This window comes from Alternaria triticimaculans, assembly GCF_023758025.1.
Source record: "Alternaria triticimaculans strain BMP 0046 chromosome Unknown scaffold_23, whole genome shotgun sequence".
NCBI classification, from domain to species: Eukaryota; Fungi; Ascomycota; class Dothideomycetes; order Pleosporales; family Pleosporaceae; genus Alternaria; species Alternaria triticimaculans.
The window spans coordinates 47,686-62,973 of NW_026055980.1; the positions used below are offsets into that span (position 1 = coordinate 47,686).

The following is a 15,288-nucleotide window of genomic DNA, read 5'->3' on the forward strand; positions in this document are numbered from 1 at the left end:
CTTCGACGCTAGGAATTGCAGTGCAGCGATACGGCGGGAAACACCCCGTATCCACGTCCTCCCCTCTCACACTAAAGACCGCAGCGCAACACCAAAACCAGCACCGAATGACGGCCGAACGAGTACCATTAACCACGCACCCTCCGTTGATCAACCCAGATGCCCTTTACTACACCGAACGTTCGATTCAGTCCATATCAGGGCAATGCTCGGGAGACCGCTCTTTCGCATACACCAACGCTTTTGCTGAGGACTGCAGTACATAGCAGTCAAGCCGCGCTGATGATGATGCACATCTCGTTGACTTGGGAAGATGTGGGTTCCTCCTACAAGATGGGTATCCGTTTACGCTGGAGATTGCAGTGCAAGAGCCCACGCCAACGTTACCGTCCACGTAGGTCTGGACTAATCGCAGCCTTGTCGTTACCAACTGCCCTTTTCTTCAACCCTGGTTGGCGTGTCTGCAGAGACGCGCTACGTTGAACAGCCGATTCGTCATCGTCATACTTCGTATATGGTTTCGTCCGTGCTAAGAAATGCAGTGCAACGCCCACCCTTGAAAGAATCCCTGACCGGTTTGAGGGCCTTTGCGAAGGACGTCCACTCGCGGAGCTGACATTGGTGGGGATGCGCAGGCTGCGCGCCGAGACCATAGTGGCTGAGCGTCCCCCCGCAGGACGTTCACCAGTGTCACAGCAGCCAATCAAGCGAACCTTTCTACCACCACGTACACTCGTACGCGCTAGTCATTGCAGTGCAGTCACATTCGTATGGCCCAGGCCCCAAGGGATACGCATTCTACGTGCCGAGACGGTGGTGGCTGAGCGTTCCGCTGGAGGACGTTCACCGGTGATGCAACATGGCAGCCAATCAAGCGCATCTCTTTCGTCTACCTACGCTCGTCTGCGCTAGAGATTGCAGTGCAGGCTTATCCTCAGGCAAGTAACCTTCGTTCTAGCTCAACAGCAACCGATATATCCAGATGTGCTCGTTCGCACTAGATGTTACATTATATCTGCCTTTGATGCCTCATAACGTTTAGCTACCTCATACGTCCTCCTTGTCTAAGCTAGAAACGCAGTGCAAGTAAGAAGCCCAGTCCAAGTTTGATGTCTGCGCCTTGCCTCTTATCAGGTGCTTCTTCGCGCTAAAGATTGCAGTGCAGAATGCACGCCTGGAGTTGTTCTAGCTGTGGCTAACGGGCCACCTCCTTACACACTCACTTATATGCGCTAGAGATTGCAGTGCAGCGTGCCCAAGATGACAGCAGGCTGAAGCAATTTGTGCCCAAAAGAGCGCGCCTCATTCTGGAAGCGAGAATCCTCCATCGTGCTGCGCCCCAGGCTTCCCTCACCCTAGAGACCTAAGAAGTGTGATTGGTGTTGTACGGCTAGTGCCTGTGGCGAGGCACGTTGGTCGAGAGATGTAGCACACCCTGTACTTCCATCTCGTCAAGTGCTCTTTCGCACTAGAAATTGCAGTGCAGGCGCCCGGCCACTCCCGGTAAGCGTTTAACTATTGCTGCAGGGCCGTCTTCCCGCATATGTACTCGTGTGCGCTAGAAATTGCAGTCCACACCTGTCAGATCCCTTTGCACGTCAGAACGATTCCGGATCTGGTTAGCGACTACTTTCAGATGCCTCTTCTTCTGCGCTAAAAATTGCAGTGCAGTAACCATCTCCTACCTCATCTGGGTAGCAGCATCGGGTAGCGGGGCGCATACGATCAAATGCGCGGCTGAAGTGTAGTCAAAGCCCTGGAGTCCACGGAACCCACGCGCCGGACACAACACTAACGCAACTTCCACAGGATGTTCACCAACGATACCCCCAGCAACTCATGAAGCGCAATCCTCTTCTTGAGCCCACACAGAGTCTTCCAGTCTCACAGACCGAAGTCACTGGCCCACGATGGCCTATGGCTAATCACAAGAGGCGTGACCTGACCCCTCGTCCAGGCTAGAGATTGCAGTGCACACCAGTCAGAACGGCTCGCAGAAAAGGCCCCCGTCGCTGCTCTCAGGTGGCTGACCACATCAGGCGCGACCTGAGCCCTCGTTCACGCTAGAAATTGCAGTGCACACCAGTCAGCGCGAGAAACGTCCAACCTTTTACGGCCCGCCTGGCCAATGACTTTTAGCTTGCATCCACCTGTGCAGGCACAGGCTCGTCCGCGCTAAAGATTGCAGTGCACCTGGCCTTGGCACCCATCACAAACTCATTCGCGCTAGAGATTGCAGTGCAGCGCAATAGTCTCAGCTGTGGGCATTTCCACCCCCGGAAGTTATCTTCAGCCTACCACATATCCTTTTCATAGCCTTTAACATCATGAAAATGATCACATCATCTGTAAGAGACTCATGCGAATAGACTTCGGGAGGAGATATATTCACAAACTTTGTGTCTGTGATAGTAAAGAGTTGGTCATCCATGAATGCAAATATACCACGCGTGCCGTTAATGCACCGCATGTGAGCCCATCCAGCCTTACGACTTCTCCCATGCAGATTACGCCAGCTCAAACTCCCGATGCTGAAACCCAAAGGTCATCACCAGTCCATGAACCCGTCATCCCAGGCATCGCCGAACGCCAAAGCGCAAACTATGAAACTTTTCCTCACACCCTCCAGTGGACAAAGTTCGCAGCGTCGCAGAACCCGCGTCACCCACCAAGGAACTCAGTAAAGTGACTAGACCTTTTCCTCAACGAGCTCCTCAACAACGACATCCTCCTCATCAACCGGCTCCTCCTTAACCCGCTTAGCCATCGGAACATACATATCCTCAGCCTCCAGATCCTCCTCCTCCTTCTCACTCGACTCATCATACTTGACCTTCTGACCACCGTTACGACCACGCTTGCCACGCGCCGCAGCCGGAGACAGAACCTCGTCGTCGTCCATAAGACCTTGAGGACCGTCGCTGTCGACCTCTTCGGAGACGTTCTTCTTCTTACGCGGAACGGGCTTGGCCTTGGAACGAGGGGTCTTGGGTGTGGAAGCGCCGGACTTGGAGGGCGTGTTGGTGGCGGAGTTGAGGTTGGTGTTGCCGGAGACGTTCTTCTTTTTCCAGGAGTAGAGGCGGTTTTCTACGGCTTTGGCGGTGCATTCTAGGGGGTGCGATGTTAGTGGGTGGGTGGCAGATGGGGGATGCGGTGGAGGGATGGAGTTGGTGAGACGCCATGTTGATTGGAAATGTTGCAAAGGAACTCAAGAGTAGGAATTTACGTACCCAAGCCAGCGGCAGTGACGCGTTCAGCGATCTTGTTGCACAGAGTCTTGTTGAAGGAGATGTTGCATTCTTCGAAGACGCCGTGGAGGAGCTGTGCTTCAGGTCAGCGGATGCGACAACAGAGATGCGCCGATGATGGCAGTGAGGATGCACTTACGATCGAGTCAAGCTCGGCGGTCCACTTGATCACCATGATGAAGATGTGGTAGCGGATCTGCAAGGTTGTCAGCATGCGTGTGATCAAGCAGAATTACTCGACTTACCGGTGCTTATTGCTTTAGGAAAGTGAACTAAGATACGCGAGGCAAGGCAAGAGAAAGGCTGATCAAAGACGCGGTTGAGTGAATGCTGGCAGTGGTTGGGGAGTAAGAGGAAAGGTTAAGAGGTTGTGGGGAGAGCCTGATCTTATACCTAGGCGAGGGAGCGGGGAGGACGAGAGCAGGCTGTTGGTGCCTAGGTGAAGGTGAGTTTACCACCCAAAGAGGAGATAAGCATCCTGCTCTCACCCTCACCAGTCCCTTTGACGAACGCAAAGTGGTCTGGGTAAAAAGCGGAAACATGGGCCGCGAGACGTCGTGACGAGAGATTAGGAAATCGCTGTCTGTCCAGTAATGCCCTGGAGAAACGAGGATGACATGGGGAAATCAGCATTGGCACACTTATGGTCATTATATGCGCGGAATTAAGACTTGAATGTACCGAATACTCTCTAAAGCAAGATAATGTTACAAGACATTTCACAATCCCAAACCCAGCAGCCATTCATGAAGTTCCTGCCGACTCAGCTCCTAAGCCGTCGGATCAACAAATTGTCTCTGCCCATCCTGCTCCTCACCATCCTCTCCATCATCCCCAGCAGGCTCAGCATCGACCTCTTTCGCACCCCCAACACCCAGCCCCGCACTCTCCTGCTCCACAGTCCCTCTCTTTTTGTGATGCCACTCTTTCCACATATCCGACACCATCTTCTGATTCTTCTTGTTGTTGACATAAATCTTCAACTCCTTAGGTATCGGGTACATCTTATCCATGAAGTCCTGCTTATCGAGCTGCTTCTCCGTCATCGTGACTCTCTTCTCCGCGGTCTCGGCTTCCCGGACAAAGTACTTGGCCCAGCGGAGTTCGTACTGGAAGACGGTTTCGCGGCGCCAGGGAGTGCGGTTCTTGGTTCCGGCCTGGCTACCGGCTGGGAGCTCTTCTTCTTCGGCTTTGAGGTCGTCCAGGACTAGGCGGCAGAGACTGGGGAGGGGGATGTCCGCGGATTCTTGGTGGGCGCGCTCGAGCCAGAGTTTGCGCAGCCGATGGACGGTGTTTTCGTATGCAAGTTGCGGCAGTAGACCGCATGGTGGTAGGTCGTTGCTGAAGAGAATGGGCACTGCGCGTTCAGTTAACCACCTTGAACGGCGTGCGTCGGGGCTTGCTATCACGGGACTGATGTTCGTGAAGTTGAAAGACCTACTGTTGGGTAATAGCGCAAGCTCTTCCTCCGAAAGCGGTTTGTTGCTCTCATCGTCAGCCTTGCCGTGGCCGTCCAAACCAAGTCCAGCAATGTCGTCGGACACATCGGTCCATTCATCTTCTTCTTCGACAAGTGTTAGCGCTGGACATCAGGCGTAAGCCTTCCGGGACTCTTGGCATACCCTGCATCTCTGTTGTTTGGCCTGTCGGTGGAGCTGACATGTGGCTAGGTCCAAAGGGCAGCCGGGGCATGTGTAGCGAGCGATGATAAGGGCAGCTGAAGATGACCCCGCCGAATCGAGTGCGCGCACAATAAGGGATTAGAAATTAGAAGATGGGTGTTGCGCGTTGATGTTGCAGCGGGAGTGCAGGCTTCGGCGATCAAGCAAATAGAACGCCAGCGTCCGCGCCTGCTGCCCAAACGCAGGTAGTGCAGGGCAAGAGCTCATGACGTCAGCGCGTGACTAGACCCTGGAAATTATACAAAATCACGGGATGTCGAGATTGGGCCAGGACGTTTTGACAGAAGAGACACATGAACATGATGAGAAGGTAGTACTACACCAATGTCGTAAACCAAAGAATGTCTTGTTAGTTCATTGATTGCGACATCTGTCACACAACCTCAACCACGCAGTAACCAAGTCCATGCTCATCTACAACGCTTTGCCCATGAACTTCCTCTTGGTGTAGCTGAGCCACCACTTGCTGGGCGCGTTTGTCTCGTCCGCGTATACCCTGTTGAGTAACCGTGTCGCCAGCTCTTGTCGCATTTGCATAATGTACTGTCGGAGCACTTCAGCTCCGTTCCTGTCCGCTGGCGCCTCGAAGGCCTGGTTGAGCGGGAAGCCTGCGTCGCCCGGTATCGCAAAGTTGGTATCCAGCGCAATGTTCATGACAGCCTGCCACATAGTCAGCTTCCAGCGTCGACCTTCTTCATCCGTCTTCTCGACAGCATACCTTCTCGGCTTCTCTCCGACTCATGCCCGGCTTGATCTTTCCCAGTACCTCGCTAACGTATAGGATGCCATAGATGAGGACACGGTCGGCGGGGCCCTTGATCTCGAAGTTGCGGAAGAATGTGTTGGCGCGGAAGAGGGCAAGGATCTCGTCTAGCGGATCGTACGACTCGTGTGAGGCATCGATGGTGAGCTCTGTGACATCGGCAGGTAGAGCTGGCAGCTGGATAGCAGGGCCACGGGTGCGTGTGCGGAGTGGGAGGAGAGCGAAGTTGCCTGATGCGTCATCAGTCAGTTATGCTCGCGCCGAAGCTGGAGGGTATAGCTGTACCAATCAATTGCTGATTGGGCTCATCGAGGAAGACGGAGTGGTAGGCCTAGGTGTGTCAGCTGCTGCTCTAAATGTTGGAACATGCCCTGAGGCATCAATCTGAAGACACGATGCTATAACTCACCGGCATCTTAGGTGTTGTCGCCTAGCTTGGTGGTGTCTGGCGGTGTTCTGGGAGCTCGGCGGAGGTGACGGCGCAGCTCCGCTCGGTGAGGTGTGCTGGTAGGGCTGAGCAGCGGGGGGTGACTAAGCCGCCCCATCAACGCGTCCCTGCGCGTGGCGCGTCTCCCTCGGATTTCTTACTAACAGCCTCCAAACCGCCAATCAACGTCCTAGCTACCTCAATTCAACCTCAATCCATACAGAGACTCCCTGCATCTTCATTACAGCTATCGCAATGTCCGACTACGAAGATGAGATGGACGTGGACGCGCCCGCGGTAGACAACTCGATCACTTTCGGCGGAGACCAAAAGAAGGGCAAGAGGAGCGCTGCAAATCTACCCGTTGAAGCTGAAGATTCCCTACCATGGTGAGACTTAATCCATGTCGTCTTCTGTACACTTGCTGAATATCAGATAGGGTAGAGAAGTACCGACCAAATTCCCTCGATGACGTCGAAGGCCACAAGGACATAATAGCCACCATCAACAAGTTTGTTGACTCAAATGTACGACCGAGAACCTACCCAGACAGATCGCCGCTAACATTCCTAGCGACTACCCCATCTCCTCCTCTACGGCCCTCCAGGTACCGGAAAGACGTCGACCGTCCTCGCACTCGCACGCCGCATATATGGAAACAAGAACATGCGACAGATGGTCTTGGAGCTGAACGCATCAGACGACAGGGGTATCGATGTTGTGCGGGAGCAGATCAAGACGTTCAGTAGCACAAAGCAGATCTTCTCTGCGGCACCCAAGGCAGGAGACTCATCGTTGGCAACGTTCAAGCTCATTATCCTCGACGAAGCCGATGCCATGACTGCGACCGCGCAGATGGCCCTGCGACGAATCATGGAGAAGTACACCGCGAACACTCGCTTCTGTATCATCGCCAACTACACACACAAGCTCTCGCCAGCGTTATTATCACGATGCACGAGGTTCCGATTTTCCCCGCTGAAGGATCAGGACATCAGGAACTTGGTCGACAAGGTTATTGAGGAGGAGAAGGTCAACATCACGCAAGACGCAACCGACTCGCTCGTCACGCTCAGCAAAGGAGACATGAGGCGAGCACTTAACGTTCTACAGGCCTGTCACGCATCAAGCACGCCGCTTCAGACACCCGGCAAGCCCGCACCCGACCCATCCACGATCGTGCGCGACGAGATCACGCAAACTACCATCTACGACTGCATAGCTGCACCACACCCGTCAGATATCAAGTACATCATCGAGACGTTACTATCGAAGAATGACATGACAGAGTGCTTGCGCACGGTCAATAACCTGAAGATCATGAAGGGGCTCGCGCTGGCAGATATCCTGACCGCGATCAGTGAGGAGCTAGTCAGCAACGACGTGCCGCCGCAGGTCATGGTGACTTGGGTGGCAGGTCTGGCAGACATCGAGTACAGGTTGAGTGGAGGTGGTAACGAAGCCATACAAACGGGCGCAGCGATCGGCGTTGTGAGGACAGGTGTTGAACTATTGGAGACCGGAAAGAAGTAGCTCGTTCGCGACACTAGTCGAGGAAGGGGGACAAGAACGAATTGCTAGAAATGATACCATTGGAATGCGCAAAAGTAATGCGACAAGAGTCTATCCTCACCACCCAAATATCGCAAGTGTGATCGGATACTACAAGAAAGTGGGGCGCTGTGTCTCAGGATACTCAAGATCACCGTGGTGATAGGACAAGAGTCGTGTTTTGCGCTAACCACGCTAGTCAACACCCACGCGACTCGGACGCGCCTTCCGATTGACGTACCCCGGGATATATACACGACGCATCAACAATCAACACAGTTATCTTAGTCGCGTTCCCCAAATTCGAAGATATTCCCGCCCCTGCTTCCTATACGAAACACGTGCGACCACCCTGGTATATCGAACAACCCAATACGCGCGACGCGCATGCATACTCCGATCATGCCTGTAAAGGTAAGTCAACTTGCGCGACGAATGATCAAGGGCTGACATCAAACAGAGAAGAGAAGGCCCAACAAAGCAGCGGCAAGTCAGTCTGCGCAGAAGTAGAAGTATCGATGTACTTGCTCTTCCAGTATCTGTAGAACAGACAAAGTTACAAGAGCGTCGAGCAATCGAGGGAAAGAGCAAGCGGCCGCCTAGGTGGCGAGGGTCTGTAAGTACTATATATACACGGCGCAAAGTCGCCCAGGCTCATATCGCGGCAGCAGCAATACAACAACCCTTTATCCCACAGGCCAGCGCCAACCATGCCATCGCAAAGAGAATCGATACCAGCACGTGATCTCAAGAGCAGTCAAGAGAGCCAGCCACCACCATCATCGAACATCCAACTCCGCTTCTCCTTCTCTGAATCCTTCATCGATGATGTCGAGCGACAACTTCATTCCGAGAATAACTTCAACCAAAGTTTCTCGGGGCTGACCATGACTCCCGGTGCTAGCTTTTCCTCCTCGAGTTCACAATCTACCACCAAAGCATCGCCGGTCCAACCCATCCAATCACAAACGTCCATCTACCACCAACCTCCGGTCTTGATCAAACCGGGCAAGAAAAGAGAAGGCTATGGATTCAGCTACTCGGAGACGTTCATGTACGACTCAGACGACTACCCCGACACCGAGTGCGGGGACGCTGACGACCAGTCGTCTGAACTATACACCACGAGGTCACTGGATAGTAATCCGTATCTGAACTGGGATGGCAAAATGGGATCACAACAACCGCAACACACGCAACAATCTCACCTATCCCAACAATCACAGTCATCAACCAGGCCCACATCACGAGACTCCACAGCAACAATACCAACCCCAACGTCCTCCTTCGACGACCTCGTCGTCCTCCGCCCCCCAGGCTCCTTCCACCTCACCCGTCCACAACGACACCTCCCCTGCACAACCGCGACGCGCGAAGACGCACTCGCTCTCCGCGCCTCCGCCACTTTACTCCTCTCGAAATACACAGAGTCCTCATCAATCCAACTCGCCCTCTTGACACGAATGGAACGCATGATGTATCTGGAGCAGCAAAAGCCTGGTGCGACGGAAGATAGTGTGGCGGAGAGTTTGGAGGCCTGCGTGAGGAGGTTACGGGATTGGTTGGTCAAGAGTAAACCAGAGAGGATTGAGACGGGGGAGTGGAGGGGCGTTGTGGAACATGAGATTGAGTGGGTAGAATGGATGGTAAGGGCGGCGGAGAGGGGGGTGTTGCATGTTAGGCGGAGGGGGTGTCGGTGTCGGCCGGAGTGGGAGGGGTTGTGAGTAGGAGATGAGGATGTGCTGGCTACGGGAAATATAGGAAGTGCCAATCAACCACTGTCTTGTTACAGTCATGATCTTGATCATCTTAACGCTGCTGTATTGATAGACAATCTCATTGTATTCTGATTGTCTCATCACACAACCCAGCTTGCACTGCAAACTCTAACTGGGGCGAGCATGTATGTCAATGAATAAGCCAATAATGCAGGACCATTTGCACAGCCCAGCTGCGTCGCGCTAGATCTTTATGCGGCAATCAGTGCACTGCAATTCTTAACGTGGCAGAGAAGGTATGTGGGGCAGGTAGCCAGCCAATGTTGCGGCTCTCCAAGCATTCGATGGCTGTCAAAAGGTTTATGTAATGCACGAGCCACGGATCACTACAGATCGCGCTGCACTGCAATCTTTAGCGTGGAAGAAGAGGTATGTGAGGGAATTAGCCAATCATGCAACTTTCCAAGGATTCGAAGGCTGTCAAATGGCTTTTGCAAAGGACCGTAATTGGTCATGACAACAAGCCAGGGGCACATTCAGATCGGATCGGCTGGTGACTGACCGGTGGTGCGCCGTGTATGCGCCTACTCCGTACAGTAGTCAAATGTGCACTGCAATCTCTAGCAGCGACGAGCATGTACGCGAAAAACGTGGCCAATGATGTAAGACTTTTGCACAGCCCCGTCACGCATTGCTGGAAACCATGTAGGCTCAGCCTATATTGGGTTAGGGAGTGATCAGTAGCCGAATGCCGACGTCCCAGCCTCACTTGCGCAAGCACTGCAATCTCTAGCGTGGAAGAGGTTGTCCCAGCCTCATGTGTACCAGGCTAGAAAGGGCCTCGGAGCTTGAAAACATCCCCAAGACTCCCAGAGCTTCTCGGCTCTACACGAGCTCGACTTCTTACTTCAACAGTTCAACAATGTTCAAGCGCCTCAAACTCCTCCGGCTGCGATGATCTGGTGTGAGGGGTGCGTTGCGCAGTCCGATCTCAGACGCTGCCTGAGTGTTGCTGCAGCTTTTCGTCACATGTACAAGACTTCTGCGCCATGTGTGGCAGTGCTATAACAAGAGCATACAACCCGTCGATGGAGTGGCTAGTACGGTGCGTCTTGCACTGCAATCTCTAGCGCAAAGGAGTGGGTATGTGTGTAAAGGAAGCAGCCAATAGTCGACGTCTTTTGCATAGCCCTGTTACAGATCGCTAAAAGCCACGCGGGCGCACTACAGCTCACTGATGAAGCTAAGAACAGCGAATACATCGCTCTCTTAACATGCCTTTTGTTGGCCGTCGTGGATGCGGAGCATTTGCGGCTGTGCTGTTGAATGCACTGCAATTTCTAGCGGCGACGAGCACGTAGGCGAAACATATATAGCCAATAATTCACGTCTTTCGCATAGCCCTGTTATACATCGCTGCAAGCTATGCGGGTTCAGGCTACATCCGCTTCGGCAATCATTGGTGTAAATGAACGGGTAGAAATGGTGGCGAGAGAACCATGCACTGCAGCCCACCGGTGAAGCTGAGAACAGGGGACTACATTGCCAAGTCATCGGGGCTCTCCCTCGTTTTGGTCATCGGGGCTTTCACTCATTTTGGGCATGAGGCTCTCACTGCACTGCAATCTCTAGTGTAGAAGAGCGGGCATGGCTGTCGAGGAAGCAGCCAATAACCTACGTCTGTTGCACAGCCTTGTTGCGCATCACTGCAAGCCATACATGTTCAACCCATGCTCGGGAGGACACTTTCAGATGGCGCCGGATGGCACTGCAATCTCTAGCGCGGGAGAGGTCGTCTCGTTCGCGTGCGTACCGATATCGAAGCGGCCCTAGGAACATCGACATGCAGGCACAAACTTGTGTGCTATCCTGCATTTTGCAGGAGTTCGGTTCACTTGCGCAACGTAGCAGATATCGCATGTCAAGATCGCACTCTGAGTCCAATGCGCACTCTATTCGTTCTGCATTGTGTAATTACCCAATGCCGCCAATGCACTGCAATCTTTAGCGCGGAGGAGCAGGTATGAATACCAGGGAAGTAGCCAGAACAACAAGAAAGTAGCCAGTCATTCGTAACTTTCGCACAGCCTCGCCATGCAATGTAACGAGCCACGCGGGTTGGATTCGGGAGTAACCCGCGGGAAGGTACCGACAGGAAGGTTCCTGTAACAGCGGGTATGCAAATGGCCGCGCAATGCATCTTTGCAGACATGCACTGCAATCTTTAGCCTGGACGAGGCCTCTCAGCCACGTGCGTACTACATTTGAGAGCGCTCACTGGTTCCACAATGAAACCATAGTCGCTGGTGCGATCCGACTTTGTGCAGAAGCCGTGATATCTTCTGGTGCACGGCAGGCTCGGAAATCTTTCCGAACGCTCGTCCGACCTTTCCGAGCGCGATCTTGTAGTTCGATACCACCATTCCGACCATTCCCTAATACTTCTAGCTTGCTGATCAGTCATGATCAGTCTCACGAAGCGCAGTGCGAAATCAGCTCTTGGACGCCGCCTCAATGTGCCTACGACCCGTCGACACATGTACACCACCACCGCGCCACGCGTAGCAGTCCTATACCAAGAACTCTCACCACCACTGATCAACGGGGTGCGCAAGCCCAAAAAAACCGGAGGTATGCATCCGCATCTCGCAAGTAGGACCCTTCGCAGCTACATTGACATCTTTACCAAGGATACAGCGACTCCAGCGCAGACATCGCCCACGCACTAACCCACTGCAGCCCCATCTCCGTCGTCACACCCGTGTCTCCTCCAGACCCTTGCAACGATGCAGACTGGTGCTTTGGCGATTCCGAAGCTGGAATTACGCGTGCGCTGGAGAAGGGAGCGACGCATCTCTGGGCTAACACTATACTCTTCGCGGATCATCCGCTCCAGACGGCAGATAGTCTGACAAGTGTGGCTGAGACGTTGAAGGTCTTTGGACAACCGCCGAAACTGGTGGAGCTGTGCGATGACAAGGCATTCGTCAACAACCTCCTTCGTGCTCGGAGTGGGTTTACGCTACCGGGTGCACATGACGTCCAAGACGAAGAAGATCTTGCGGCAGTGCTGCGGGAAGATCTTCGCTATCCTGTTGTCGCCAAGCCGGTTAGAGGACGAGGAAGCCACGGAGTGAGAGTTTGTCGCTCCGAAGAGGAACTGAGCGAACATTGCCGCGATTTACTGGGGAAGGACGCGTCCGTGATCGTCGAAGACTTTCTTGCGGGTCAGGAAGTCACTGTTACTGTTATGCCGCCTTCGCCTGCATCGGGTCAGGATGGGTATTGGGCGATGCCGGTTGTGGAACGGTTTAATCACGCTGAAGGTGCGTTGGTTTTGTGGACTTGGGAATGCGGATGCAATGCTTACTGACTACTCATAGGTGTGGCACCGTACAATGGCACAGTCGCTGTTATGCAGAACTCTCGCTGTCTTTCCGAAGACGAACACCTGGCTGATCCACAGTATCGTGATGTACAGCGACAGTGTGTTGAGGTGGCGAAGTTGCTCCAATGTACTGCTCCTATTCGGGTTGATGCTCGTCGGTTCACGGAGGATGGATCTTCACCGTTTGCGCTTTTTGATGTCAATATGAAACCGGTAGGTTAATTGAGAACTGCGGTTGATAACATGGCTAAACTGTTTCCAGAACATGACAGGTCCTGGTCGGCCTGGCAGAGAGAACCAAGCTAGTCTGACGGCACTGGCTGCTGCTGGCTTGGGATGGGACTATCCAACTCTGCTGTTGAAGATACTTGAGTCGAGCAGTTCGCTGCGTGATCTGAGGAACGCCACGCCGTCGCATGTCGATCGCAAGTGATTTGGGTAAGAGGCAAAGTGGAAACTGGAAGTCCAGTCCGCAAAGTGACAACTTAGACTCTTGCCCATCTAATATTGTTGCTAGACTTTTGGCTTGCGCATAGAAGATAATGGGCTGATCGTCCAATTGTATTACACTATGACTATAGTTTCCAAGGTTGCATCATCGGGAAATAGCTTCTCGTACGATAGATGGGGACCAGTAGGCCGGACAAACATCCACGGCACAGGAGTATCTCCGTCCATGAGCTGAGCATAGTGAGTTCCTTCCATGTATCCAATACGCCTATACACAGTAGAGGCTTCCATGTATCCAATACGCCTATACACAGTAGAGGAACCGCAAAAGCCTTCTTCATCTACTGCCGGTACAGGTGCGACGATCAGAGCGTTAAAGTTGCAAACGAGATGTTCGCTGTTATGCTCCGCCCGAAGCGGAACCACCGTATACATCCTGCTCACCGTTGTTGAGTAGTCTTGCTGTTCGTCCCAGTTTATCTTGACGTCCACCCTATGAAGCTTTCCAAGCTGAGACATACTAATGGGTCGAGCGCGAAGCTTCAGGGCCCCCCTCTTCAGATTGCCGTAGGGGTTGCCGGCCTGAGCTAGCAACAATGACACATCTTCTAGCTCGACAAGATTCTGTAACGGCTCTCGAATGGCATGACCAAGGTATCTAACTCCACCGGGAACCGATGCCCAGCTCCAAGAGGGCGCATCAGCGAGGTACGATGCTCTTGAAGTGACAGAACACGGATCTGGAGAGTACCAAGAGAGGCATTGCAATAGGTGCGCCTCCCAGATGCCCGCAAAATATCGCTTCCCGAATTGCTCTCGTGGTACAGACTTCGCGATAGATGATAGCGCTATCAGACGGTCTGCGTGATTCGTGAAGGATGACTCTGAATAGTATTCGATGAAAAAGAGCCAATTTCTGGGGGTCATGTAACAAGCATGGTGTCGTTCTTCGGGGAGGCTATCTTGAAATGGAGTCATATCCAAATCGGATTCCAGACACTCCCGGAAAACACCCTCCTCGGTGAAATGTAGTAATCTTCGCGAGAGGAGGCGTTCCTGTGCGACCCAGCCTCGTCTATTCAAAGCGGAAAGAAGAACCGAGAAGCGAAACGCCGAGTTCTCTGGATGAAGGTACGAAGAAACTCTGGTTCCATCTCCGAGTTGTTGAAGGATGTCACATGGTCTCATGCAGTCAATCCCAACTTTGTGTAGAAAACCGTCGTTGGGATCCCTAGAGCAGGTAGCAGAAATAGTGCACATAGCGTTTTGATAAACAAGCCACATACGCGGTCCTTCTACGTTCCAGTCAGCATGATTCCCATGTGCGCTTGGTTGAACTATGCACAAGGCGTCAATCCAGATGAAACGTATTCCTAGGCCTCGTGCAACGATAACCGCATCTTGAAAGGTCTGCGGCATGCTGGCAAAAGACAATACCCGGTTCCCGGTAAATTCTTCTCGCAGCATGCAGTCCGGTGGCCCTTTGCCCCAGCGATAGCTTAACGTACAGTAGTCAGAAAGCTCGTCGATCGTGGCGTATGCCGCAGCAATCCATGATTGCACGTCAATTGTGACGATCTCATTCTCATGACTAAGGTCCAGTAAGCGACGTGGTAGTGAAGATGCCCTGCGAGATCGATCCAAGTCCACTGGCTTACAGCCAACATGTGTTTCGTTTTCGCTGAGCACACAATCTTGGAAAAGCTGACAAGCGCGCAAGATCGGGGCATCATCGGATGCGAAAGACAAGAATGGGTCAGTGGCAGCGCTGGGTCTGAGGAGAAATTGGATGGTGTTGACTCCAGGGTGCAAACGTAACGAGATTTCCTCTATGGAGTCGTGGGACCAGTGGTTGCAAATCAGAGATATCTTGTTGTGGAATTCCTGAAGCACGAACGCGACTTCCATATAGGCCATGTAGGCCTTTCCTAGGTAATTCCGGAAGAAGCAACACACGTCGCAACCAGTTTCAGCGTCCCTAATCAGTTCGGGTCCGGAATTCCATGTTCGAAGCTCTTGGAGCACGGTTTGCCCGTCGCACTTCGGGACTACAATTTTACT

At 53.0% G+C, this 15,288-nt stretch overlaps 4 protein-coding genes across 4 annotated transcripts; 2 read left to right on the forward strand and 2 right to left on the reverse strand.

Moving 5' to 3' along the window:
• Positions 1-2,689: 2,689 nt before the first annotated feature.
• On the reverse strand, positions 2,690-4,877 carry J4E78_009736 (uncharacterized protein; the record flags this gene model as incomplete). The annotated part of the gene is made up of 5 exons (XM_049370324.1): positions 2,690-3,108; positions 3,231-3,321; positions 3,388-3,444; positions 4,037-4,830; positions 4,871-4,877. The coding sequence occupies 5 exons, from the start codon at positions 4,875-4,877 to the stop codon at positions 2,690-2,692; spliced, it is 1,368 nt and encodes a 455-aa protein (XP_049217874.1).
• A 467-nt stretch (positions 4,878-5,344) lies between these two features.
• Positions 5,345-6,108, reverse strand: J4E78_009737 (uncharacterized protein; the record flags this gene model as incomplete). The annotated part of the gene is made up of 4 exons (XM_049370325.1): positions 5,345-5,590; positions 5,649-5,923; positions 5,979-6,024; positions 6,103-6,108. The coding sequence occupies 4 exons, from the start codon at positions 6,106-6,108 to the stop codon at positions 5,345-5,347; spliced, it is 573 nt and encodes a 190-aa protein (XP_049217875.1).
• A 267-nt stretch (positions 6,109-6,375) lies between these two features.
• Positions 6,376-7,653, forward strand: J4E78_009738 (uncharacterized protein; the record flags this gene model as incomplete). The annotated part of the gene is made up of 3 exons (XM_049370326.1): positions 6,376-6,509; positions 6,560-6,647; positions 6,694-7,653. The coding sequence occupies 3 exons, from the start codon at positions 6,376-6,378 to the stop codon at positions 7,651-7,653; spliced, it is 1,182 nt and encodes a 393-aa protein (XP_049217876.1).
• A 4,273-nt stretch (positions 7,654-11,926) lies between these two features.
• J4E78_009739 (uncharacterized protein) lies at positions 11,927-13,210 on the forward strand (the record flags this gene model as incomplete). Its single annotated transcript, XM_049370327.1, has 3 exons — positions 11,927-12,020; positions 12,080-12,715; positions 13,050-13,210. The coding sequence occupies 3 exons, from the start codon at positions 11,927-11,929 to the stop codon at positions 13,208-13,210; spliced, it is 891 nt and encodes a 296-aa protein (XP_049217877.1).
• Positions 13,211-15,288: the final 2,078 nt, after the last annotated feature.